Here is a 27,854-nt window from a genome sequence, read left to right as displayed (position 1 = left end):
GGCCAAGGCAAGGTTGTGGGTGCCCAGAATAAAAACCTAGGGCAGGATGTGTGTGCGTGCATGCCTGCCCTGCTCAGCATGCAGTGCCTTCTGCCGAGGTGCCAGTCCCATGGGGTCACCTTGAAGACGACTTGCTGCCACCTGCTTCAGCTGCTAAGGGGAGCCTCACCCTCCTGGCAGTGCTGGGCTCATTACCAGCCAGGCGTGGAGATGGCAACCCCTGCACCTGCATGAAGCCAGTTTGGGCAGGCATCCGCCTGTATGGCTGGTGAGAAATTAATCTTCCAGTCACTGTGACCGGCAGAGGTAGGCGCTGCTTTAAATTATGAGGGAAATTCTTCCAATTTCCAAATGCAGGGTCCACTTCATCAACGAGATAAAAATGACTGCAGAAAAATGACATGATGCTAACACCCCTTCCCACCCCTCTGCCTCTCTGTCCCCCATACCAGCTGCAACAGGACAGAGAATGAGGCAAGCTTTGCCTCTAGCCTAGATTTTCTTCCCAAGTAGCCTCTACAAAGGTGCTGATGACCAAGAGGAAATTGTACCCTGAGATGTGGCCCTTCCTCCACACACCAGCATGACTAGCTAACTTCTGCTGAACACTTACTGTGTGTCCTGCACCATGCTTGGTACTTTTCATGTACTAGTTCATTTAATTCTTATGATGGCCCATGATGGGAACTCCAATTAACAGGTAGAGAAATTGGACCTCAGAGAGGTTAAGTGATTTGTCCAGTGTCACACAGCCCACACAGAGGGACCCAAGTCAGTGGGCAGCCAAAGCCCTGTGCTCTTAGGCAAGATGCTAGTCTGTGGCTAACAGGCACTGTGAGACAGAACTCATGTTTTCGGGATTTTGCTAAAGTGAAAATTTCCTCTCCCTAGAATTGAGCTTTGCTTCCTCCTGGCCACCTTATATGTAGCAACGTAGACCATAACCTAGGTCTTATTCAGGGTGAAAGTATATCAACAGCTAAACATTGAATGTCATGGTTAGCTAAACTAAGCCTTTAAATAGCTAAACATCCCTGGGTCAGGAAGATTTCCTGGAGAAGGAACTGGCAACCCACTCCAGTATTCTTGCCTGGAAAATCCATGGACAGGGAAGCCTGGCAGGCTATAGTTCATGGTGCCACAGAGTCAGACACGACTGAGCACAAATATTGCTAAGTTTTGAGGGGCTGGCAGGGGTCCACTATTAGAGGATCTAGAAAGTCAAAAGACCATTCTTGGGTTTTCCCTGGTGTCCAGTAGTTAAGACTCCATGCTCCCAATGCGGGGCCCAGAATCCATCCCTGGTCAGGAACTAGATAACACAGCTGGAGAATCCATGTGCGGCAACTAAGACCAGGTGGAACTAAATTAGGGGAAAAGGCTGTCCTTTATCTCCAGGGCAAAGAGGAGACGTCCAGGGGCCTAGGTCCAAGTGTTTTAGGGGCGCCCTCTGGCTGAAGAAAGGGATAGTGTATGTGTATGTTTGTCGCTCAGTCGTGGCTCTTTGCCACCTCTGTCCATGGACTTCTCCAGGAAAGAGCACTGGAGTGGGTTGCCATTTCCTTCTCCAAGGAATCTTCCCAAGAAAGGGATATGTCATAAACACACGAAGGCTGCTGCCAGGCTCCAAGTGAGCGTGGAGAGAGGGTGGAGCGGTGTGTAGAGCAAAGGGCATGCGTGGAGCATGGAACGTGAGTGGGCGAGTGTGGGGCGTGCGTGGCGCGTGGGGCGTGCGTGGCGCGTGGGGCGTGCGTGGCGTGTAGGTGGAGCGTGGGGCGTGCGTGGAGCGTGGGTGGAGCGTGGAGGAGGTTGAAGCCCAGGCTCCCGGGCTCTGAGTGGAGCCAGGCTCAACTGAAAGCTCTTGACGGTGAGCTGTTCCTGAGAGAGTTCCTCCGCCGCGCCAAGCTGAAGTACTGTGAGCACGCCGCAGAAACAGCCCTGGTGCTCTCCCGACTCTGCGCATGGGGTCCTGAGGCTCCTGTCGGGGCTGGGATGGTGCCTGGGTCCGTGGGCCACCGCCGGGCCAGGCAGAAGCCAGCGCTTGCGCCTCCGGACTTCTGCTCCAGGCTGCGACTGGGAACCACTGGTGAGTCAGGCCCTCAGTGACCCCGGCCTGGGGTTGGGGCCGAGTCTGGCGCTTGCCTCCTCTCTGTGTGAAATCATGGCCACTCCCATTTACAGGACACTGAATCTTGGTGGGCTGAAGTTTGTCCACCTGCTTTTGTGGCAGAGCTGGGAGAACTGGGCTACATTCCTGGTTCTGCCAGTTACCCTCTCTGTGACCTTGGGCATGTTCTCTGCTCTCTCTCTGGACCTGCTCACTGTTTGTCTGAAAGAGGTTTATTCTTGGATCTTGAATTGTTCTTCCTGAAGGGTGGGTAAAGGGGTAGGGAGGAGGTGGGAGCCCAGTGAACGCAATGGGGGAGGCAGTGAGATCAGAAGATTGCTCTTGCAGTCTGAAGCCACCTAGGACCACTGGCAAAGGAAGGGCACCGAGGCACCGAAGGTGCTGAGCCACCGTCTTTAGTTCTCCAGGCCTGCCCATATCTTCGGAGATGCTGGCTGGAGGAAGAAGGGGGCTGCAGACAGAGTTCTGACTGATAGTCCCCGTCACAGAAAATTCTGAACACATTTGTCATGGGTCCACTTCCCTAAGTCTGGCCTCAGAAGTGCACTTCTTCTCCACTGCTGAAGCCACCAGGGTGAGGCTGTGAAGTCATTGGAGAAAATCTGGGGAAGAGGATTCAGGCGCTGTCTTTTCTTTGCTCACCAATGGCTGGTCCCAGCCTCCCAGCTAGGGTAGGGGGACACGGCAGGGCAGGCTCACTACACGTGGGCGCTTCTGAGTCCTATCCCCTTCTTTTTTTGGGCAACTTCTCAGCCCACTTGGCGATACCTATCCTCTTGTCACCAGGAGACTGTGATGGAGAGAGATTAGGGCACTGGGGGCAGGTCAGGAACATCCACACAGGGGCTGGGTCTTGCAGGATGAACCAGCAGAACGAGAGCAGGGGAGGGAGGAAGGGGCCTGGGCAGGAGTACGAAGGGTGAGGTCGCAGAAGAGCTCAGGGGAGGAGGAGGTGCTCCTGGGGTGAGGCTGTGGGCTGCCACATGAACACTGGCATTATGAGGCTGGGGAAATGGCTGCTTGGCGTTCAGGATTCTTCTTACAACGGAAATGTATCTCTGCAAGATGTCAAGGCCCTGACATGTTTCACTTGGCTGTTTGAGGCATTACAAGTGGGGCAGGTTATAGTGGAAACTGAGGATTAGAATGTGAAGTCATCCACCCCTCCATTAATTCACTCAACCATCCGTTTATCCACCCTCCCATGTATTTATGTATCTAGGCCTCTATTCAGGATCCACTTGATCATCCATGCATCCATCCATAGATTCAATCATCCATCCACCCGTCCATCCATCCACCCACCAGTACTCACTAAGTGCTTCTCTGCTTGGATACACGCTAGGCACTGGGAACATTATGTGAATCAGCTAAAATGAACCTCTCAGACTGTAAAAAGCACAAATAACCCCAGTGCTCAGGGGGAAGGTCTTGGTAGATCATGGAGTTCTCTGCTCTCATGTTATGCGGAGTAGCCCTGGCCCTGCCTCCCTCTGCTTATACATCAGAGTTCATAGGAGAGTGCTCCACTGCCAAGCAGAGGATTGTTAGCCACTGCATTAAAATATAACTGGAAAAATAAAAGTGACCACCCACAGGCCGTTCATGATTCTACAAATATAAGATGAAAATGATTTATTTCACTAGTAAGATAGATTCTGCCACTTCAGTAAACTCACCAAAATTAACTCACATGTACTTCTACGTATCCAAACTCCATAGCTTACCATCCTGCCATCATTCACTAAAGTTTTATCTCCAGTTTGATGAACAATTTATTTGTTGGCTGGAAAACTCACTGAAACAGTATCACAGACCACTTTTCCCTGTTTCTGCAGAGGAAGTGGTGAACTGGCTGACATTACAAATTCAAACCACAGCAGAATGAGACTTTCAACTTGAACCCACACCACCATCTCCCATTTTCTTGCTAGAGTCATCAGTGGCCTTGAACTCATTCTCTCTACTCTTCCATCATCACCTACAGTTGGCTTTTCGGCTGTTTTCCATGGAGGACACAGGCTTTAATAACACCGGCAGTCACTGTGCTTGCTTGATGTGTAGGAAATAGGGGAACTGTGTGGAGAAGCAGCTGGATGGGAGCTGGGGGCTGGCGTGGCCCACCCATCAGCTAGGGAATTAGCTGTCACATCCCCATTTGCATCGTACTGTGCTCAGTCGTGTCCGACTCTTTGCGACCCCATGGACTGTAGCCCACCAGGCTCCTCTCTCCGTGGGAGTCTCCAGGCAAGAATACTGGAGTGGGTTGCCATTTTCCTCTCCCTCATTTGCATTATGAGCCTCAAAATTGTGGCTTCAGAAAATGACCATTTACTACAATGTGGTCTTTCCAGAAAGTTCATGAATAATTGATATATAAATGTTAAATTCATGAATGCTTCAAATTATCATCAACTGTCCGCCAGGCTGGGCCAACCTAGAGAAGTGTTCTTGGGCCAAAATGGCTGAGCCCCCACTCCAAGTACTATCATCCTTGGTTTTGTTCTGGCCTTTTGCGGGTTCTGATTCTGGAACATATCACAGGACTTTGTCCCCTGCTCCGCAGTAGTTCCCTTAACTCCTAGAATTTACAAGGGCATGTGGGAAGCCACCAGGGCAGCGGTGTACTAAAAATAATACATTATGAGGAGAAAGGACCTATTCCAGGAATGCAAGAATGGTTTAAGACCACGAAATCTATTAATGTAACATGTCACTTCAGTAGGTAGAATGAGAAAAACTACTAGACCAGGCAAAGATACATACTTCTTGGCCACGGTAGATACGAATGATCTCAAATGGCTGACAGCATCACACTGAACTGTAGATCTTTGGAGTAGTTTCTCAGCGTGTGGCTCATGGAACGTAGATTTCTAAAAACATGGAGTGTTTGTGGAGAAGTCCTGAATCCCCCCGGTCCCCAAGGTTGCTTTGCAGCCCTGAGCTGGGGCACCCCAGCCCCGGTCCTAATGCCTTTTATTCACCAGCATTCACTGTCTGAGGTGAATGGCCTTAGTGTCCTCTGGGAGAAGGGTCACTCCTCAGCCTTCTTCCTCAGGGCAGTGGTGGTGTGGGGGGAACCCCAGAGCTCCGCCACCAAAGCTGACATGCATCTGGTCCTTGGATCTTGCCAAGTCACAGAGTCCTGGGTTCAGATCTTGGCCCTCTCTCTTGCAGGTGATCTCTGGGCAGTTTACGCCTCTGAGGTTCTAGCACTTCAATTGCCAAATGGAAACAGCAATTTCTTTGAGCTAATTAAAGCACACTGCTTAGCAGGATGCTTGGAACACAGTAGGTGCTCAATATATGACAATTAAACCTTAAAATCTTAAACAAAACATTCCCTAGACATAGTGCTAAATATGAAAGGCAAAACAGTAAAGCTTCAATAGGAAGACACTGTAGAACATCTTTATGACCTTGGATTTCTTAAACAGGATACAAAGGTATTAATATTGACTGTGAAACAATGGGTAAATTGTACTATATTAAAATAAAGATCTTTGGTGGGAGTTTGGGCTTCAAGGTGGGCAAGGGGCATGGGGACTGAGATGTGAATAGGATCAAGGACATAGCTAGAGCAAGGGGAAGATTTTGAGAGTTTCTAAATAATTTGTAACCTGCCCTGGGACACTGGTGAATGCTTCTCAGGGAGGAACCTGTCTGTACAGGTGCCTGGAACCAGATAATAGATCCCAAGACACTAAAAGCTCCTCCTTCACATTCTTATGGGATCCTCCATTTTTGCACAATTAGCTCTTTCACTCTAATAGTTCTTTGTGGCATACTCAAGAGAGTAGCCACACTGTCACTTACAGGAGTTCAATGTCAAACAGTAGTAACTGAGTATAATGCATCTTGTGATGATAGAGGAAAACTCATTTGGAAACCTTGGTCTCATGTTCAATGAGGGGACCTAAAACAAAACAGCCTTTCTTCAAGTCAGTGAGAAGTAAAAAGCCCCACAGGATTCCTTTTCAGTTCGAAAAATGCAAGTCTTCGCAGCAGCTGACAGGAAATGTGCGATATTTACCCGGGCTGTCTTTTGATGGTGACTCATGTCGCCAGAGCCTGTGCTACCTCTGATTACCTATGTTTCAGTATTAGTGTCACTTTAGTACTTTCAATCCTGTAAAGATTTTTGCAGCGGAAGTATAACTCTTGATTACCTACTAAACTTGGAAACAGTTTAGTTTCTTACCTACTAAACATGATCTTCATTCAGTTTTTATGATATGTTTTTGCATTCTCCTCTCCTCTAAATCAAAGCCAGTGTTGAACAAAGGGATGATGGTGGGCATGTCTTTCTCCTCTTGTGTGTGCTCCATGGGCGCGCCCTCCCTGTGGCTCCTGTAATAAGACTATGGTATATAGCTGGGCCTTTAATTCTTGAGCAATTAAACATAAATACCACTGCAGGAGAAGTGCTGGCTGTGGTAGGATTGGGCAGAAATTGATTTTGAAATGGTAGGTAAACATTTGTTAAATCAGACACTGAATTTCAGCCACTGTGGTGGTTGGACTATTTAGTTCAGTGTTTTTAATGCTCAGTATAATTCCTAGTTTACAAGAATTTAAGGAAGACGCCATAGGTTTCTGAATATATGGACTCAGAAATTCCATACTGGCTGGGAATTTGATAGTCGTGTTGTCCTAGATAATTGGATTTTACGCTTGGTAGATATGGCAGTGTGCTAGCATCGCTCAGGTGTAATTGATCATTGTGCTTTCTGGCAAGGAAAATGTGAGAGCCGTGCCCCAGCGTGACTGTTCTTATTGTTTAGAGAGTGTTGGTGACTTGCTGTGCAAGTATATAGCCGCGTGCACTGTAATTGTCCTTAAACTGTTGGGCTCACCATCATTATTTTAGTGTTAGAGGTACTTTTGTATCTTGGAAAAAATAAGGAAAAATTTTAAAAGTTTAAGTTATTTCACAAGCAGTCTCTTTAAATTTCACTTAACCTAACACCTAAAATTTCAATAATAGACAAAAACTCATTATTACTATCTGCCATCCAACTTAAAAGGTGCCCACCTTGGCTTTCACATTTATAAAGATGTATTCTTTGAAGTGCATCAGCAGGATCCTCTGCTCCTAAGAAGTCCAAGAGGGTATCCCCTAACTGTATGCTCTATATCATTTTATTTTCTATAAATTTTAAAGTTGTATATGAATAAAGCAAACAGTTGTATGTAAGACTTGATAAATACTCTCTATATAAAAATTTGAGAATATCTTTGAATGCAAAGACATGGTTATAAGAGTCAAAAAATCTTCCAGGGACGTCCCTGGCAGTCCAGTGGACTTTGCCTTCCAATGCTGGGGGTGCGGGTTTGATCCCTGTTTGGGCAGCTAAGATCCCACGTGCTTCTCAGCCAAAAACACTAAACATAAAACAGAAGTAATATAGGAACAGATTCAAAAAAATCTTAAAAAAGCAGTCCACAAAGAGGAAGAAGATTTTTGCAATAATATATCCAACACAGGTCTGGTATTCAGAATATATAAAGACCACCTAAAAATTAATACTAAAAAGACCCAATTAAAAAAAAGTGGGCAAAAGGCTTAAATAATCACTTCACAAAAGAGGATATCCAGGGTGCTAGTACACTGTACTTAATAACTAGAGAAATTCAAAGGAAAACCACAAGGTGATATTTCTACTATTTTCCAGAATGGCTGAAGTGAAAAAATTCAGAGCAAGCACTGGTGACGATGGAGGGCAACTAGAACTCATATATTGATGACAGGAGAGTGGACTGGTACTGCCCTTCTGGGAAAGTGTTTAGCCCTATCTATTAAAGCCAAACATATGGATGTCCCATAACGCAGAAATTCCATTCCTGGGCAGAATGAATCCTCCAACAGAAATGCATCAATATGTTCACATACTAGAACAGTGCTGTCCAATATGGTAGTCACTAACCACATGTAGCTGCTTAAATTAATGAAAATTAAATTAAAAATTCAATTCCTCAAAATTGGAGATGATTCAAAGAAACTGAAAGATGTCCCATGCTCCTAGATTGGAATAAATAATATTATTAAAATGCCGTAGTATCCAAAGCAATCTACAGATTTAGTGTATTCCATACCAAAATAGCCATGATACTTTTTTTAGAACTAGAACAAATAATCCTAATATTTATATGGAACCACAAAAGACCCTAAATTGCCAAAACAGTCCTGAGGAAAAAGAACAAAGCTGGCAGTACACACAGATAAGACAGATAACTGACAAGGACCTTCTGTATAGCACAGGGAACTCTACTGAGCGTTCTGGGATAATCCAGATGAGAAAAGAATCTGAAAAAGAATGAATGTGTATGTATAATTGAATCACTTTACTGCACACCTGAAACTAACAGAACATTGTAAATCAACTATACTCCAATAAATAAAAAAAGAACAAAGCTGGAAGTATAACTCTGCCAAATTCAGACTATCCTACAAAGTTACAGTGAGCAAAGTAGTATGGTATTGGGACAAAAACAGATACATAGATCCATGAAACAGAATAGAGAACCTGGAAATAAACCCCCACACCTATGGTCAGTTAATCTACGACAAAGGAGGCAAGAGTATACAAAGGAGAAGAGACAGTCTCTTCAACAAGTGGTGCTGGGAAAACTGGACAGTTTCTTGTAAAACAATGAGATTAGAACATTCCTTCACACTATATACAAAAATAAACTTTAAAAGAGTTTAAAGATCTAAAGGTAAGACCCGAAACCATAAAACTCCTGGAAGAGAACATAGGCAGAACACTTTTTGACATAAATTGTAGCAATATTTCCTTGGCTTAGTCTCCTAAAACAAAATAAATAAAAGCAAAAATAAACAAATGGGACCTAATTAAACTTAAAAGCTTTTGTACAGCAAAAGGAACCATCAACAAAATGAAAAAACAGCCTACAGAATGGGAGAAAACATTTGCAAATGATGAGCCCCAAAAGAGATTAATGTTCAAAATATATAAACAGCTCATATTGTTCAATTAAAAAAACAATAGAAAAATGGTCAGAAGACTTGAATAGACATTTATCCAAAGAAGACATACAGATGGCTAACAGTCACATGAAGAGATGCTCCACATTGCTAATTATTAGAGAAATGCAAATCAAAACCACAATGAGGTATCACTTCACACTTGTCAGAATGGCTGTCATCAAAAGGAAACTCAAATAACTAATGTTGGAGAGGATTTGGAGAAAAGGGAACTCTAGTTCAGTGCTGGTGGGCATGTCAATTGGTGCAGGCACTGTGGAAAAGAGTATGGAGAGTCCTTAAGAAACTACGAATGAAACTGCCATATGATTCCACTTCTAGGTATTTATCTGACGAGAATGAAAACACTAATTATAAGAGATACGTGCACCACAAAGACCCCATGGACTATACACTCCATGGATTTCTGTAGGCCAGAATAGCCTTTCCCTTCTCCAGGAGATCTTCCCAACCCAGGTATTGAACCCAGGTCTCCCACATTGCAGGCAGATTCTTTACCAGCTGAGCCACAAGGGAAGCCCAAGAATACTGGGGTGGGTAGCCTAACCTTTCTCCAGTGGATCTTCCCAACTCAGGGGTCTCGAACTGGGGTCTCCTGCATTGCAAGCAGCTTCTTTACCAAATGAGCTATCAGGGGAGCTCCCCAATGTTCATAGCAGCACTATTCACTATTACCAAGATTTGGAAGCAACGCAAGTGTCCATCAACAGACAATGGGATTAAAAAGGGTAGGGAATGGAATACTGTTCTGCTATAAAAAGGAATGAAATAATGCCACTTGTAGCAACATGGGTGGGACCTAGAGAATATTATTCTTAGTGAAATAAGACAAGGAAGGCAAATACTATATGAAGTCACTTATATGTAGAATCTTAAAAATGATACAAATGAATGTATATACAAAATAGCAATAGACTCACAGATATAGAGAATAAACTTGTGGTTACCAAAGGGGAGGAGGAAGGAACTAATTAGGGATGTGGGATTAATAGATACAAACTACCATACACAAGATAGATCAGCAACAAGAATACACTGTATAACACAGGCAGTTGTACCCATTATCTTGTAATAACCTACAATGGAGTATAAACCGCAAAAATGCTGAATCAGTAAGCTGTACACCTGAAACTACCTGTATTGTAAATCAGCTGTACTTCAGTTAAAAAATTTAGTCTTCAGTTGCACTAATCACATTTCAAGGGTTCAGTGGCTGCTAGTGGCTATCATACTGGGCAGTGAAGATACAGAACATTTTCATTATTGCAGAAAACTCTGTTGGGCAGCATTCTACTAGAACGTTCACTATTCATCGCCTCAACCTGAAGAGTACTCAGATGTCCACTAAAGTAGAATGGATAAGTTATTTGTGGTGTATTGACACAACGGAGTAGTATACATTCCACTGTGTCAATATACACAATGTGATGAGCATAAGTGATCGACACTTATACACAATAGTGTCATTGAATCTCATGACAGAATATTGAGCAAAAAAAGCCAGACCAAAAGAGAATATCCTGTATGATTCCAAACATATAAAGGTCAAAACCTAGAAAATTTATAGTGACAGGTGTCAAGACAGTGGTTGAGCTGGGCATGGCGCAGGGGCTGGGAGAGCACATGGCCGGAGCTGTGGGCTGCAGCTCATGATGTATTTCTCGATCTGAGTGTGCTGCATTTGTGAAGAGTCAGCTGCACACTGATGATCTGTGCATATTTCTGTATGTGTGTTTTATACAGTGGTGTGCTGGCAAACCAGCTTTTCAGGAAAAAAAAAGAAAAAAATTCCTGATTTGTAGTGTTGTTTGCCAATTCTACAGTGTAGAACTCCCATCATGATGGATTTCAGGCTGGCTACCAATGATTAAATGGGTCATTAATCTCCTGAATATTTAGCTACTCACTCTTGTGAGCTGGTATTTCTCTACTACACAAACAAACAAAACTAACCCTAGAGAATCCCCATAAAAGGGACTCCTCAGTTCAGTTCAGTTCTTACTTCAGATATTTAGAGGTCCTCCTGAAGACTTGAGGCCCAGAGAACAAGGACTGAGCGGGCCAAAGGGGAAGGTTTTGTAGGCCTGACTGTCCATTGCCTCCATTTTAGACTGAGGGGGGACCAGGTTCTAACAACCTTTGTCCTTTTAAAGACTAGCTTGGTAAGCCAGTCCTGGTATTACCATTCCCTGATGGACAGGGAGGCCTGGTGTGCTGCAATTCATTGGGTTGCAAAGAGTCGGACACGACTGAGCGACTGAACTGAACTGAACTGTGGTTGGCTTGGGGTGGACATGCAACTAAATTCTGGCCAGTAAGACATGAGGGTGGTCTCCTGGGAACTTCATGCTGGGGAACTTCTGGGAAAAGTTGTGTCACTGCCTGGGCTGGTGTTGGTCATCTTACAATGCAGCAGTCTTACAGTGGAGCCATCTTACAATGGCCGTTTTACAGTGGAGCAAGAAGATGGAAAGAACCTGGGTCCTCAGTGATGTTCATTTCTGACCACTGAAACTAAAGCCCTACAGCTGCTCCATCTCAGGATTTCCCTCCCCATGTAGAAATAAGGTCTTAATTTTTTTTTTTTTTTAAAGACATGGCTTGGATCATAGTTACGCTGTTTGTCTTCCCTGGGAACAGAGGAGAGCAGGCTCCTCATGGAAAGAGCGCTTCATGTGGAGTCATGCTGGGAGCATCAGCGTTTCAGCTGCAAACACACTAGGCGACCTGGTCCAGTCCCCAGTATGCATCTCAGTTTCTGCATCTCTGGTGAGAGGCAGTTGGGGTAGAGTCCCTGGGTAAGTCCCATACGGTCAGCAGAGGATCTCTTACAGCCAGTCTAGAAGGTCGGGAGAACCCATTTTCTTGCGTTGCCTTGTTGTGTGCCTGTGATGGGGTCTGATGAAAGGCTGGCACCTGGCTAGCCCCTGATGAGAGCCTGTCAGATGAAGTACGGCCCAGTATGCCATGCTGCATCTGCATGCCCGGCTGGGAACGGAGAGGGAAGATGTGATCTCCCCTTGGGACAGTCTTGGGAGGACCCTGCAGGAAGATCTCCTCTCACTGTGGATAGAGGAGCCAGAGGAGAAGGATAGAACACAGCCTTCCTGACTGACTGTGTGCTCACTACGCTCTCAGTCACCCTGGAAAGTGGGTCTCATGATCCCATTTCATAGCTGAATAGCAGAGGCTTGGATGATTTAAATACATTTGCTTCAATGGTTTTTGAACCTGTGTCATTCAGCTCTTGCTGTTTTTACTGTAATTGGCTATATCTCTAGCCCTAGCCCCATTCCTAGGGGAGACAAGTATTATTCGGGGGCTGAAGGGCCTGGTGGATGGGCAGAGGAAAGCTCTGGAATGACTCTTTTTTCAAACAAGGCCTGGAGGTCACCTACAGATATGGAGTCCAGGTGGGAAGAGGGAGCCGCCCTTAGAAGTTGATGAAACCAGAGCTAATAGAGGACATGGTACTTCAAATGCAGAGAGGAGCAGATAGAAGGAACTCTAGGAGGTGAAAATGTATCAGGCTCTCAGAGGGACTAGTGTGGCCAGTGCCCTGAGCTTGGGCCTGGAAGTTTCTGCTTTTAGATGCTGCCACCTCCTCTAGTGGTCCCTGGGCCCACAGGGCATGTGACTTCGCTCCTGGGGCTTCTCTCTCCTGACTGGGAAGCATGCGGTCCTGCACACTTCTGTGGTGATGTCACAGAGGATGACCAGCCTTTCCTAATCACCCTAGGCACGGTTCCAGGTACAGGAGGATAGCTAATGTAGTATAGTCCTTGGCAGAGAAATGGCAGTGTCCTTACTCATTTCTGTTTGCAGGTAATCCTCCCCAGTGTACTTGGCTTTGGGGCGCCTTGGGTGACAACTCCAGGGATCATGCTTGCTTGGCAAGATTTCTAGATACAGAAACCAACTGAAGGCTGTCTCTAGATCTTTCCCTTTCCCACACTCCCAGGGTTGTGGCAGAATAGGCTGGAGTCGGGCAAGAGGGTGGCAGAGAGGTCAGTAAGGAGGCCAGAACAGTGGTGCAGGTAATGACAATGGTGTCCTTGGTCCTGGGGCTTAGTGGTGGAGATGGCAAGATGGAGTCAGATTTCAAAGTGAAACTGTTAGGATTTTCAGATTAATTGGTTTGGGGTAGATGAGAAAGGAGAGCAGTAGAGATTCAGAAAGTTTGGGGCTTGAGTACATGGAAGAACTGAGCTGCCATTTGCTGAGATGGGGAAGATGATGGGTAGCTTGGGTGGGGGACTAGAAGTCAAGATTTAAGGTTTTGACTTGTTCCATCTGAGATGCTCTGTAGACACCGGAGTGGACATCTGAGTGAAGATACGGGGTGGACAGTTGAATGTATGAGTCTGGAGTTCAGGGAGAGTCTGGAGCTGGAGACGTAAATTTGGGGACTGACAGTGTATGGAAACGTCTCAGTACCATGAGGTGGATGAGGTCACCCTGAGAACCCACTGCCAGGGGAGGGGGAGACACAAAAACTCTGCCAGCTGGGAGTGCTCGGCAAAAGCTGGGGTACTGCTGCTGTTACCAGTACTACATTAAGCGCTCAAGCTGAGGCTGATGCCCTCTTGTCAAGTGAAGTGAAGTCGCTCAGTCGTGTCTGACTCTTTGTGACCCCATGGACGGTAGCCTACCAGGCTCCTCCCTCCATGGGATTCTCCAGGCAAGAGAATCGGCACTGGAGTGGGGTGCCGTTTCCTTCTCCAGGGGGTCTTCCCAACCCAGGGACCGAACCTGGGTCTCCCTCATTCCAGGCAGATGCTTTAACCTCTGAACCACCAGGGAAGCCCACTCTAATATTAATATAAAAGGATTATGCACTTAAAACTGAGATTAGCTGTCAGATGCTGAGCACTTGCTACAGTCAGACTCTGGGATTAACCAGAGAACTGAGAGGAGGGGTAGCCAGGATGTTCATGGGGCCACAGAGTGGACTCTCCATTCAAGGGCTGGGGGTTCAGGAGCTAGCTCTCAAGTTCTTCATTCTGTTGACAGTGAAGTCTCTTCAGAGGTAATACCGTAAACAGAGCAGAAAACAATAGTATCTGGTCCACACCCCAGGTTCATCTCCAGAGTCCCAATCTCTCTCCATTTTCGCCAATCTGTTGCCAAAGACTTGGGTCATGTTAAACATTGTAGAGAGAGGGTGGTCAAAAGGCTATGACTGTCAAGTTCTCAAGCATCTTCTCAGTGTCTGGCACCAACCTAGATTCTCCTTGTGGCATGTCAAATCTGGGCATCAAACCAAAAGGCTATTATGACTGCTTACATTTTATAGATGAGCAGATTGAGGTTTCTAGATGTGAAGAAGCTTGCTCTAGATCTCACAGCTGACAAGTGTCAATGCTGTGTTGTCCTTGAACCCCAGCATTGTTGACCACATCACACCACTCTGAGGGAGGCCCAAGCCCAGAGGCTTTTCCAGGCTATGAGTCCTTCTGGCCTGCTGGCAGCCTGTGCACTTAGCAGAGACAAGCCCCATCCAGTTCCTTTGTGGACCAGTGGTTGCTGCCCTCTACTCTTAGCTCTGCTTCGCTGCATCCTCAGTCTCCCCTGGAGCCCCAAAGCCCTTCCTCCCCCAGGTCTGTCCCTTGAGGCCACCCCCGCTTCACAGCAGAGGAAGCTCTGTGGAGCTGCCATGTGCTCGTGGTGAAGTAGTTACGAAGCATCTGTTCTTGAAGCCTGGATCCTGGGGGAATCCTGGGCTGCCCTGCCCAGCTGGGGCCAGATGGAGGAGGCTCCCACGCGTCCAGCCTCTCTGAGGAGCCGGGCTGGTCCTTCTTGCTCAGTGCTTAAGGCTGGAAATGGCTCACAGGTCTGCACTTGCAGGGAGGAGACCAGATTTCCCTCTTGCAGCCTTGTAACCAAATCCCTCAGGGCTTCCCCTCTCCTGTTCTTGCCTCCTCTCCCTGCCTTAGTTTTTTCATCTGCCTAACTGAGAGGGAGGGACATGGAGGTTTACTGGGGCTGTCTCTGTGAGAGGCTGAGATGAGCTAAGGTCCTTGCGATGTAACAGGGGTTGGGGGAGCCCAGGAAGTGGGCAGGGCCTGGGAGAAGTCGGCCCAGCCTGGTCTGATCCATGGCTGCCCAGCTCCTGAGAGGCCAGTGGATGGTCCCACTTCACCCGGTATCCAGAGCTGTGGATGCCAGCCAGACCTGTGCCCACTGCCCTGCCCCAGGTTCACATTCCCTGTTGACTCACCCTGACTTTCCTGAACTCTTAACTCCTAGCAGCCAGGTTTTGCTAGGGAAACTTTGGTGTTTGTTTTTCCCTCTGGGGACTTTCCTCTTTGCCCCTCTCAATTGGCAGGATGTAGGGGTGTGGAAACCCAAACAGGAACAAGCTATGGTTCCTGTCCTAAGTTTTCCAGATTTTAATGCGCTTTGGTATCTTCACATGTACCAAGCAAGATAACTTTGTGAGCCAAGACAGTTCAAGTGATTCCCTGTTAGGTGCCTAAATTCACAGAGCAGGAGAGGAGGTGCTAAAAAAGGGTGTGTGTCTGTGGCCGGATGATGAAGCCTGAGACGTCCGGCTTTGCCCCTCAGAGTTCCCCGGCCAGGTGAATCAGGGCATCAGGGGCTCTTGCGGTTCTGCATCCCTCCTAGAAAACCACCTGAGGGCCTCTGGTCTGTGAGCCCAGGAGGCCAACCACGAGGAGTCCGCTTCACTCTGTTTGTTCACTTGTCTGGTTCCATGAATATCTGCTGAGGCAGTGATTTCCAGGATGGGGTCTGAGGAGGGGGTTGGACTGCGGGGGAAGTCAGGAGAGAGATCTGTTGACCTACTTTTGAGACCCTAGGGTCTCCCTGGGCATCTGGTAGTGATGCAGGTGTTGGAGGGAAACTGAGGGTCACTTGTAGATTTCTGCCCTGTGGGACTGGATGGTGGTGATGGTGGTACCCTAAAGCAAGACAGCAAAATCAAGCAAGCTGGCATGGAGGAGAGGGTAAGGAGTTCAGTACCTGAGCAGTGGGCTGTACTTGAGCAGTGGAGGTGGGGCTGCCCAGGGAGCCAGGCAGTGGAAGGCAGAAGGAATCAGCTCAGGCAGAAACGGGTGGAAGAGAGTCATGGGAACTGCTGGCCTATAGGTTGCAGTTGAAAGAAGAGTGAGGATGAAATGGTCTGGGGTGTACAGGGCAAGAAGGCCAGTGGGGTTGGAGTCCTGGGGGACCCGGCATCCCCGGGCGGGTGTGGGAAGAACGCACCCTCCTCTTGCACTAAAGGAGACCATGAATGGATGATCAGAGCCCAGAGAGCCAGAAAGGCTGGAGGAAAACCCCAGGGTTCAGAGTCCAGAACCCGGTGGAGGAGCCACCAGCAGGGCTGATGTGACCAACAGGGTCAGATGCAGCTGAGAACTGAAAACTCTGGGATGGACTTGGTGACACAGCCACTGATGTCATATCAGGGTGAGGGTGCAGGAGCCAGGCTGAAGCAGACTAGGGGTGCTGGAAGGGAGGATGGTGAGCACTTCTTAGCTCAGAGAAAAGGTAAAGAGTCTGACTGGACACTGTGAGGAGTAGAGAAGAATCCTGCAGAGAAGAGACGAGATGATAGAGGAAGAAGTGGGTCTGGATACCCTCATGGGACCTGGCCTACCATTGCCTGGGACGTCTTTCTTTAAGCGAAATCTGAACAGAGCCCCAACCCAGAGATGTAAACAGAGCAGCTCTGGCTGAAGCAGAGGGTGGTGGGGCATCTGGGTTCTGCCCAGCTGGTCTCCCCTCACCCTCCAAGGAGCCTCACAGCTGCTCTGAGCTCCTGGAATGCACTGGCCTCAGATAACCGCTTCATTTCAGAGATGAGGATATGGGCTGGCCAGAGCCACGGAGAGAGTCTGGTGGCAGAGTCAGGAGCTTCGGCTTCTCCACCTCCAGGGCCTCATCCACAGTGGGCTGCATTTATTCATTCAGCAAACATTTATTGAGTGCCTACTGCATGCCAGGCGCTGAGCCTATGTGGGGAGAGGGGGATTCAGACAAGCTCAGTAACTGCTCCTGACCAGCCCAGGATACCTGTGACCACACCCTGGAGTCCTCACACAGGAGCTGCTCGCACAGAGCCTGTCCTGGGGTGATGGCCCCTGTTAGTGCAGACGGCAGGGCTCCAAAGGGCCTGGCTCAACCCTGGAAGGTTCTGGAAAACCCTCCACACTCAGCAGCCCCAGCCTTCTGCACTGCCAGCTCCTCCTGGGGGTGACAACACAACCACCCTGACCCTCTGTGGGGCAGGTGTCCCTGGGCTGACCTGCTCCCATGGTAGCCTTCTCCCCAGGCCTGAGGCTTTGACAGCTGATCAGTCCACAACAGCAGACATGGTGGTAACAGTAGCAGTAATTTACTGAGCTTGTCCTATGTATCAGAAAGCTCATTGTTCTTGACCTGTGCCCTCCTCGGTACCCATGGCAGCCAGCAGCCAGGCTGTGCTCCCCTACCTCCTGAAAACCAATCCCTGCACAATGAATGCACTGCCACCTTACTCCCCCGGCATGCCTGGTGATGGTCGCTCCCGGACAGGATAGGCCAGCTCTCCTTACCTCCGCTACAGCAGCCCCTTGATGCTCGCAGAGTTGACAGTTGGCGATCTGACTCTCTGCAGGAGAGGTTCCCCGACCCCAGGATGTAGAGCATTAACCAGTGGTACAGATTTGAACAGACACTGGTGAGCAGGGTGAGGGGAGTTGACAGGTAGACAGGGAGCCTCAGCTGGGGGCCCCGATCTCACACAGACTCACAGTCCCAACCTCACCAGGGAGAAGGGATGGGGAGGTTATGCACCTCCTTCCAAAATGCAGCAAATGATGGTGGCTTGGAGGGGGCTCAGGGGACATCATGGGAGGAAGCAGGTGGCTGCCAGGGAGAGAGGCAACTCTGGGGTCAGGGTGACAGCATGAGTTGTGAAGGCAGGGTTGACGATGAGTAGGGGAATAAGCCACAGGGGCTGCAGCCTTGAGCCCCAGGGTATACCTGATTGAGTTCATTGTCTAGATGCGTGGGCAATCAGGGAGCCATGAGAAGAATGTTACGGGCAAAATCATCTAGTGGCTTCATTAGATGAAAAAATGAATTATTAATAGCAAACAAGGGACTGCCTGGTGAGGCTGCTCTAGGAAGTGTTTCCTCAGACACTGAACCCCAAGGAGTGTGTTCTATGAAGCACCCATCTCAGGAGACATTCTTTGTTGTCAGCTAAGTTTGGGTAGAGCCCTGGGCTTTCTCTTTCCTATGGAGCCTCACTACACAGCACCACCTTAACGGCTCTGAAGAGTCCAGCAAAACTGACTTGACTTGTGTCACTCCGCATTTCCCACACTCATTTGACTATGGAATTAAAAAAAAAAAAGTAACCTCATTAATATCCCTTGGAAGAACCCTGACCTACAGTCTGGGAAGTACTGAAATGGAGGGGTTGGCAAGGTGAGACATCTCCTGCAGATGGTCAGGGGTCTTCTGTGTTGCCCTCCCCCATCCGTCATATCACATCGAACCCCAGTCAGACCCCTGGAACTCTTTGGCCAAACACCCTAAAAACATTCTCTGCATCCTGACTCTGCCATGCTGGCCCCGGTCCATGGGAGGAGGTGGGGAGGAGACTTACAGGGGCAGGGGCGTTTGAAGGACATGTAATCCTTGGAGCAGAATAGTGGAGCCAGCCTGCCCACTTGTAGAGCTCTGACTTCTCGCAGGGAAGGACCCTCCGCTCACCTGCAGAGACACAAACAGGCAGGTGATGGGGGCGCCCGCATGGCACCTGCTGACCCTGCTGGCTGGGGGCTTGTGTACCCGGGGCTGTCAACCTCTGGGGAGAGGACTGTGACTTTGACGGCATGTGCCTAGTCCATGGGGAGGGAGTGCTGGGGGCCTCTGGCCTGTGGAATATGAGGGTTCCAGGGCAGAGGTGGCACAAATGTGTGCTGGCATCTCAGTGGTCAGTGGAAGGGGGCGAATATCTCTCCTGGGTTGACCTCTGAGAATCCTGTAACTGTTACGGCTGAAAAGACCCTTACAGATCAGCTCAATGTCCTCATTTCACAGAAGGGGAAACTGAGACCTGGAGAAAGCGAGAAGCTAGTTCAGGGTTCCACAGCTGGCTCTGGAAGGGTATTCATAGATGCCTAGCTCAAACATTATTATTATCATCATTATCATCACAACAGTTTTAAGAGAAAGATGCTTTTTTCATTCTCATTTTATAAATAAGGCAGTTGAGGCTCAGAGAGGTTATGAAGCTTTCCAGGGTCACACAACTTCTAATTACAGGCTGGGACTGGAACCCAGGTTTGTGTGACTCCAAAGCCCACACTGTCAGCCAGTACACTTCCTTAGAAGGTACCTACTAGATTAAGTTACCAATTCAGAAATAAAGAGCTAGAGAATACAATTGTCTCTTTACCAACACCCCCCCCCACACACACACCCCTATGTGAATATCAAGGTGTCAAGATGTCTGTGCAGTAAAGGACTGCCACATCACTCTAGTACCTGTTTGCGATGGAGGAAACATTTTCAGAAAGTAATTCATCCTCTCATGCTGCTGGAGATCAGAGCTGATTCAGGCTCTCCTGGTAGGTCCCCAAGTGATAGGAGGACATGGGAATATTAGGGAGTTAGAGTTCTTATTTCCTAGGGAGTGTGGTCACGCGACTTGGGAGAAACCAAACCGTGCCTTTGGATGGATGTGGAGCCCAGAAGGCACTTGCAGGGGAAGCTGCCAGTAGCAAGCCAGTGGGCAGAGCGCCTGGCCTCTCTACATCCCAGGGGGAGCAGGCTTCCTTGATCCCGGGGATGATATCATTGTGGACAGAGCTTTTCCGTAAGAGGCAGTTCCAAGGTTCCCACTTTTGTCTTCTCCAGGGATCCTTTTTATTATATATATGTATATATCCTCTAAATGGGTTCTATGTTTTGATGGAGCCAATTGGCTAAACTATACTAAGAATTCATTTTTTTTACTTCATAAATAAACACCTATCTTTGGAGAGCCCAAGCTCAGAAATCCAGTTCCTGAGTGCTAATATTGACTCTCCCACTTCCTGGCAGTGTAGCTTTGGGCAAAGCACTTCACCTCTCTGAACTTCAGTGTCTTCCTGGGGAAAGCAGAGTAAGAACACTTTACCTGCCATGAGGACTGGGGTTATGTACAGACAGTCCCTGGCATGAGGTATGTGGCTGCAAAATGTTCATTCTGCTGCCTGAGGTAGGTGGGAGGGAGGGGCCATCACTGCTGCTGACCTCGGAATCCCTCTCCAGGTGACTTCTTCCAGCTCAGCCTGTCCTGGTGTGAACCCCATGCTGGCCTGACACCCACTCCCAGTCCCCATAGAAACCAAGTCAAGAGTTCTGATGGGGGAAGTGAAGGTAGATGTGATCTCCCCAGGCCTCTAGAACTGGCATGGCAGGCTGCTTGGGGAACTGTGATTTCACACCAGAAAATTCACAGAGCATCTCAGGGCCTGGGATCTGTGCTTTCTAAAAATACATGTGTGTACGTGTGTCTGTGTTCGTTTCTGCGGGTGTGCAGTGTGGCTGCGTGTGAGTTGGGAGGAGGATACAGTGCTCTGACAGGCCATCTTTTGTGCCACTTCCAGAGAGGCAGAATGGATCAGGGCATCTGCTGAAATGTCTTTGGTAGCTCCCAGTACCCTCAGGAAAATGCCCAAGCTTCTGCCCCAACCTCCACAGGTCCAGCCTCCATTTCCTTTTCTAGTGAGCTGGCATAGAGTAGGCAGTTAGTAAATGCACAATGAATGTATACATCCTATATGGCTACCCTATATGATGCCACAAAGGGTGCTGGCCATCCCCAATGCTTCAAGGAATCGTCCCCAAGGTCACACTATGAGAGGTCCCCTGTACCCCCTCTTTCCTCTCACTGGGCATTGTGACTCTGAGATTAAGATGGGTTTTCGCAGGACACGGGGAGGTGGGAGATGAACTCCCGGGCAGGGGCCACAGAGAATCCCTGCATTACATATGGTTTTCCACGGTCAGTTTGGGTGGGTAGTGGAGATTGTGTAAGTTCCCAGGTGGCTAGGAGATTGGCAAGGGGCTGGCAGGTTTGGCCACCGGTCAAGTAGACATTTCTGTAAATGGAGATAATCTGGGCACTCCAGCTTTCAGGGTGGCTCATGTTCACCAGGCACCTCCATGTGCCAGTTAATATCACCGAAATTAAAGCAACAGGTCTCCTGAAGTAGGTAACATTTTCATATTGCAAATAAGAAAAACTCATAGGCTCATGACATAACCCACCCAAAGTCCCAGAGAAGAGATGGAGAGAGAGAAATGCAGAGAGGGACCTTGTTACCTCGCGGTTACTGCCAGGGATACCCCACACCACAGATCTGACACCCAGGTCACGTCTTCCCTCACGCCCGTCTCACTCAGCGCCCAGCATCTGAGGCGAGGCGCATCCCTCCCTGTGACTCATCTCCGACTGGATCGCGGGCAGACGGGCGGCCGGCAGACTGCAGTTTTCCAGGTTCTGAAGTGGCTGAATGGTGGGCGGTAAGTCCACGTCACTCCCACTTCGCTTCGCGTCCCTGCTCCCAGAATCCCTCCGCTCCGTGGCTCACCGTGACACTCCGATCTCGATCAGTGAGCTTGTGGTTAAGGGGACCGGCTCCGTATCCCGGGCAGAAGCAGCCGGGTAACTGCGCGAGACGGGATGGTTCGCGCATGCGCAGCAGAGGCAGCCATACTGGAGGGTTGCGCTTCACCAGGGTCCGTGGCGAACTGGGCAGGGCCGCACAGTGGCTGGCCTGGGGGATGGGCCACGGATTTGCGATGCGTGCTCAAACCACGGCATCTCAAAACAAATCCCCATTTTACACAGAAGGGAGCCTCAGAAATGAGGGAGGCTGGTCTTGAAATGTGAGAACCAGCTGATGGTCCCTCTAATGGAGAAAAAAATCCCATGGCAAGTGCAGATAGATGTCATTACAGGTAATACCTCAGAGATAACTGTGGTTTGGTGGTCCGCGATATTCCAGACCACCACAGTAAAGCGAGTCATTCAATTTTTTTGGTGTTCTAGTGCATATCAAAATTAGGTTTACATTATCCTGCACTCTATGAAGTCTGCAGTAGCCGTTTGTGTAAAATGCAGTGTACATACCTTACTTTAAAAATACCTTATTGCTAAGCGGCGGTAGCCATCCATTGAGCCTTCAGTGAGTAGTAATCTCACTGTGATGTGTGCTCACTTACTCAGTGATGTCTGTCTGTTTGCAACAGGGATTGTAGCTCGCCAGGCTCCTTTGTCTATGGAATCTTCCAGGCAAGAATACTGGAGTGGGTTGCCATTTCCTCCTCCAGGGCATCTTCCCCACCCAGAGATCGAATCCATGTCCCTTGTGTTTCCTGCGTTGGTCGACAGATTCTTTACCACTGCGCCACCTGGGAAGCCCCTTATTGCAATAGCAACATCAAAAATCACTGATCACAGGTCACTATAGCAAATATAACAATAAGAAAAAAAATTTGAAATGTGAGAATTACCATAATGTGACACAAGAAACATGAAGTGAGCAAATGCAGTTGGAAAAATGGCGCTGATAGACTTGCTTGGTTCAAGACTGTCCCAAACCTTCAGTTGGTAAAAATAAGCAATATCTGTGAAGAGCCATAAAACAAGGTGTGCCTGTAAACATTTGTCGTGTGATCAAATGAAGACACAGATGAACTCATGAGCGGAGGACAGAAAGAGTGAGAGGATGATAGCAGAGAGGCTGGCAGAGGACACATAGATTTGCAAGCAAGTAACTTGGTACTGATTTTAGAAAAGGAATCCAGGTTGTTTGGCAGCCCCGGCAGCAAAGAGGCCTTCTGCCCCCATGCAGCATCTGGCCACATGTGTGCTATCCTGGGTTGGTCAGGAAATGCCTGAAGCTTACTGGGTCTCCAAGTTGCCTTAGTTTACTTGGAAGCAGCGCTCTGTTAGATCAGCTGCTGTCCCCACTGCCACCAGCACCCAACCTCTAAGAATGGATTTACTAACTACATAAACCAGTCCATTTGCAAACCAGCAAGTAGGTCATGACTGAGGATGTAGAGAAGACTCATTCAAGGCCTAGACAACACCAGTAAGGATATAGAAAACATTACATCAGAGATCCCAGTGTCCAATAAGAGAGGACAGGCTGAGAAAATGTTGGCATATGCTTATAACGGAATATTATATAGCCATGGAGTCATGTTTTAAAGAAATTTTAATAATATAAAGACTTTCACTTTAGTGTCAATGGTGGGGGGATGTCACCAAGTAAGCTGGTTATATAAGTCTGCTGACAACATGATCCCTTATTTTCTAAGGAAAAAAATGAGAGAAAATATTCACACACAGAAAAAGATGAAAAGGCAATAGACTGAAGTATCCAGGCATGTGGGTATCCACGCTCTGGGCAGTGGTGGGATTGAGGAGGCTTGTTATGTTCTTTTGTTTTTTGACAAATTTTCTGTAACAAAATAAAGAGTAAGTGAATAAATCAATGATAGTTAACTCATTGGAAATTTTAAATGCTAATTTAATTGCTTTTGAGCATGCCATTTGTTGTTGCAAAAATTAAAAAAAATTAACTTGTCTTTCAACTTAACTGATAAGGAGCTTTATTAACATGTTAGGAAAGTAATCTCCAACTGGTTTTAACCTTCATCACATTTTCCCTGGCACTTGAGCAGGTCCTATTTGCCAGAATTTTGAGGGAAGTTTCTGCCATGAACCTTAAGGTTTTATTTTCAGGCAAGCTATACACTTGGCAAAAATAATAACAATAACAGACCTTATGTTTGTAAAACACTTTACAATTTGCAAAGCATATGAAGTGCTGGTTGTTTTTGTCTCTGGGGATACAAGAGTAAGCAAAATGGTTAAAAGTCCCTGCCTTTGGGGAGTTTACATTATATGGATGAGGGCAGACAATAAACAGATGAATAAGATATATAAATGTTGGGGGTGATAGGGCTATGGAGAAAAATGGAGAGGAAGGATAGGGAATAAATGGGGAAAGCTGCTCTTTTAAATCAGTTTGATACTGTTTGAATAGAAAAACATGAAGGTATCTCAAAAAATTGCCCATGAGCAATTAACACAGATGTCCAATGATTGGAGATACCCATGGAGGAAACATTCCAGTAACTAATTACATATCATCTAAAATACAGTGTGCTAATTACCAATTTTACAAACTCATAAAATTATGATGAGTCACAGTGATGTTTGAAGTTTCCTTAAGCTAGCAAAGTTAGTCTTTAACCTTTCTAAGCCTCAGTGTTCTCATCTATAAAATAGGGACAATTATAGTACCTAGATCAGAGGGCTATTGTCAGAATCCAGAGAGAAAATACTTATGCTTGGGAAACAGCATGTGTTCAATGCATGTTCTTAATGCAGACATAGCAAGGCCATTGCAAGGGGTCTATTCGACACTGCTGTGTGATTCCTATATATTTTTCTTCAGTCCTCACAACTATACTGGGAGGTGTGGAGTATTTGTTCCCATTTTCAAGAGGAAATGGAGGCTCTAAAGGGTGAATCTCCTGCCTAGAATCACATGCCATAAACCCAGGTAGTCCAGCTGCAAGAAGCTGTGCTCTCAGACACAGCTCTGAAGCCCCTTGACACAGCTCCTTTGGTTTCCAGGAAGCTTCAGGAGGGTGAAAGCCCTCTCCCTTTAGGAGGCTGAGAGCCAACTGCCACCTTCCCACACCTTGTGCTCTGAGCACTTCCAGGGCACAGGCTTCAGGTAACAGGCATCTGAATGTGTCTAACTAACGATTCCCCAAGACTGAAGGAGGTGCCTGTATCCCCATCACATTGATGCCTGGCTGTGCTCCAAATACTGTGTGAACTAGGAGACACAAACCTCCTAATGAGTTTCTGATTAACTCCTTTGGGAAGAAGAGGTGACAGTTATGGAAGATGCAAGGGTGTGACACCCTGGTGGGTGAATGGGGGAGGGAAGTAGGCTGCAGAGGAAGAAGAGGACAGAGGGGGTTTCTGTGTAGAAAGAGCTTCGAGGAGGCAGCCCATTCTGTGTGTCCCACCAGGCAACATGTGGACAGACTGCCCCCCAACCCCCAACATTCCCTTCTGTTGTGGCAGCTGGGGCACAGGTGAGTAGGACTAATACAGGTGTCCACAAGTGGTGGAATTTGTTTTCTTCCCAACACCTGGGACACCTTCAAGCTGCCATGCCACCCCAGGGATTCCAACATCCTCCCCTAGCTCCTGGCCCTCCTGGGTTCTGCTCTGGGTCTGAAGCCTCCACTGCACAGACTGGGCAGATCTCTTCCTGGGGAACCTTCCAGCTCTGAACTTCTAGCCGCTCAAAGTCATTCACAGGCCCCACTTCCTCCCCAAGACTCATCATTTCTGGTGCCTCGTGGCTCAGTCGCCTGGATGAACATACAGTCCACATAGCTTCAGGGTTGGGACCCCCTCCAACTTTCCGCTATCTCCTTGCCCTAGTAGCTGCTCCCTCTGCTGCTCTTCGCTGCCTGTCTGAACTGTCACCACTGGAACATCCAAGCCACCTGACTGTCTGATTGCTCCTTAGGGAAAGCAATCTTCCCTAGGGCCAAACCCAGGAGTGGAGGGAGGTGTGAATTCCCTTGCACAGAGTGTGAGAAGGATGTGGGGAGCCCTCTGCCTGGGGAACAGACATCAATCTAGGGCCAAAGAAAGAGTGGGTTAGATAGTCTTTCTCAACGGGGATGGAGATGATAGGTAGGGGGAGGCCAGCGCTGCTGGGAAGCAGAATGCCCAGGGAGGAGGGAACAGAGAGAAAGGGCTGGCCCTAAGGAGAGGGTTCAGCCATTGCAGTATGTGTCAAGACCTTAGGGGATTCAAGACTTCCTCAGAGTGGGGTTTAGAAGGGGTGGCGTCCCTCCCACCTCAGAGGACCTTGCTTTGCCTTAGCTTCCACTGGTGCTGGACACTTCACAGAATGTCACCTGTAGTCAGCCTGAACTGAGTGCTACCTGTGTGCCAAGCACCAGGCCAGCCCTGCCCCCGTCCCCAGGCATCACCTCATTTATTCCCTCCAACCCATCCACCTTTCCCATGTTTCAGATAGGGAAACAGGCTCAGAGTTGTTAAGTATCTTGCCTAACGCCGCACAGCTAGAAAGTCAGCCAAGCCCACCCTCTGGTTGGAAGCCCTTTAACACGTTGCTCACAACAGAATCCTACCTACGTGTCAGTAGAGCAACTGAGGCACAAAGAAGTGAAGCCACTTGTTCCAGTGAGCAGTCAGGATGTTTGAGGAGAGTCAGGAGGGGCTTCCTCAAATGCAGGCGCCTGTGGGACTGTGTGAAATCAAGACCAAGGACCAAGCTCCTGGAGCGCCCGCGGCTGACACCTGTCACTCGTGCCCTCCCCCTCCCCTTCCCAGCCTGGGCCTGGCTATCCCCACCCCCACCCACCTCGGCACGGCGCGTGGGATCAGGAGGGCAGCCCTGGATCCTCTTCGAGCCAGCCTCAGGACCCCCTGGCCGATGGGGAAAGGGGAAGGGCTGTGCGAGTCAGCCGTGGAGCAGGTGGGCACTAACCAACTTCCGATGGCGCGTGGGGAGGGGCGGCTATACCGCTCGGCGCTGCGCAGTCGGCCAGAGCAGCCGCCTCGGACTCAGCCTCACTTACCGCGCCAGGGAAAGTCTGACCCAGAGCTGGAGAAGGTGCAGTGTGGACACCTCCTCTCCCACCGATGGTACTGAGATAGACCAGCGCGGCAGGCGGGCACTGAAGTGGGGGCATGGCCCAGGTGACCCGCCCGTTGGAGGGTCAAACTTCCCTGCTCGAGGGTCGAGGGTGGCTTCTAGCTTCAAACTCTTCAAGTCCGGGGCCCCTTTCCTCTTCCACCCCAGCGATAAGTGCGTCCTGGTTCCCCCTTCTTGGGTGGGTTGTTTAGAGGTCCGGGAAACCAAGAGCGCGGGGTCGTGGACATGCCCCCCTACATAGGGTGGATATTCGTGTGGGACTCCTGTCAGGCAAGAATCGGGGAGTGCTCTCCATCCCGGGGCCCGATGGCATGTTTAGGGGCAGCCACGGTCCGCGCGGGTCCCGGTGGCCCGCCCGGGGGCGCGGGGGTCGGGGCAGGGATCCGCGGGAGAGCGGGGATCCCGTTCGAAGCGCGCTGCGGTTCCGCCCCGGGACAGCGTTGAGCGCCCCCGGGGTGTGTGCGTGCGCTGGGGCCGCCGCAGAGCGCGGGGGAAGGGGCCGGGACCCCCTCCCCGCCCCTCCCCAGCGCCGCCCCCAGCCCCACGCCCCTTACTCGGCTTGGCTGCCTCGCTCCACTCCGTGCGCCGCACTGCCGGCTCCAGTTTCGGCTCCAGCTCGGGTTCCCGCTCTGGCTCCGCTCCCGCTCGCGTTCCGGTTCCCGCTCGGATGCCGCTGCGCTCTGGCTCGGGCGTCGCGGGGGGCGCTCCTTTCCGCCACGGCCTGCTCGGCGTGCAGGGGCGGGGCGGGGCGGGGCCCGGCCGAGCCGACCCGGGGCCCGCGATCCCCGGCCGAGGCGGCGGCGGCGGCAGCGGCTTCCCGGTGCCGGCCCTGCCCTGCCGCAGCCCCGCCCGGCCCTCCGCCGGCCCCGCGCAGCCGCCCACGCCACGGCCGCCCGCTCCCGCCGCCCTGCGCCGCGACTCCGGGGCCTCAACAGCGCCTGGCCGCCGCCCGGGTCATTCCTGAGCTGGCGGGAAGCGG

At 49.2% G+C, this 27,854-nt stretch overlaps 1 protein-coding gene across 5 annotated transcripts in view; it reads right to left on the bottom strand.

Annotated features, from left to right (window-relative positions):
- BEAN1 (brain expressed associated with NEDD4 1) overlaps positions 1–27,557 on the bottom strand; it is a 39,059-nt gene extending 11,502 nt beyond the window's left edge. Inside the window, exons 1-4 of one of the 5 annotated variants that reach the window (XR_003591500.3) lie at positions 27,430–27,557; positions 26,582–27,108; positions 26,349–26,464; positions 21,345–23,614 (exon numbers count right to left, since the gene is read on the bottom strand). Coding sequence is in view for 4 of the 5 variants with exons in the window: in XM_060398366.1 (XP_060254349.1) it covers positions 1,364–2,632 (1,269 nt within the window). In the remaining variant the exon portion in view is untranslated. Of the gene's footprint in view, positions 1–234; positions 18,864–21,344; positions 23,615–26,348; positions 26,465–26,581; positions 27,109–27,429 lie in introns of those variants that run through there. The other 4 variants (XM_042231751.2, XM_042231752.2, XM_042231753.2 and 1 more) reach the window with 4 other exon arrangements.
- Between the last annotated feature and the right edge of the window lie 297 nt (positions 27,558–27,854).

Source organism: Ovis aries, chromosome 14 (assembly GCF_016772045.2).
Source record: "Ovis aries strain OAR_USU_Benz2616 breed Rambouillet chromosome 14, ARS-UI_Ramb_v3.0, whole genome shotgun sequence".
In the NCBI taxonomy this organism is placed as follows: domain Eukaryota; kingdom Metazoa; phylum Chordata; class Mammalia; order Artiodactyla; family Bovidae; genus Ovis; species Ovis aries.
The sequence above is the reverse complement of the archived record's forward strand: the minus strand, read 5'-3'. Positions and strand labels throughout refer to the sequence as shown.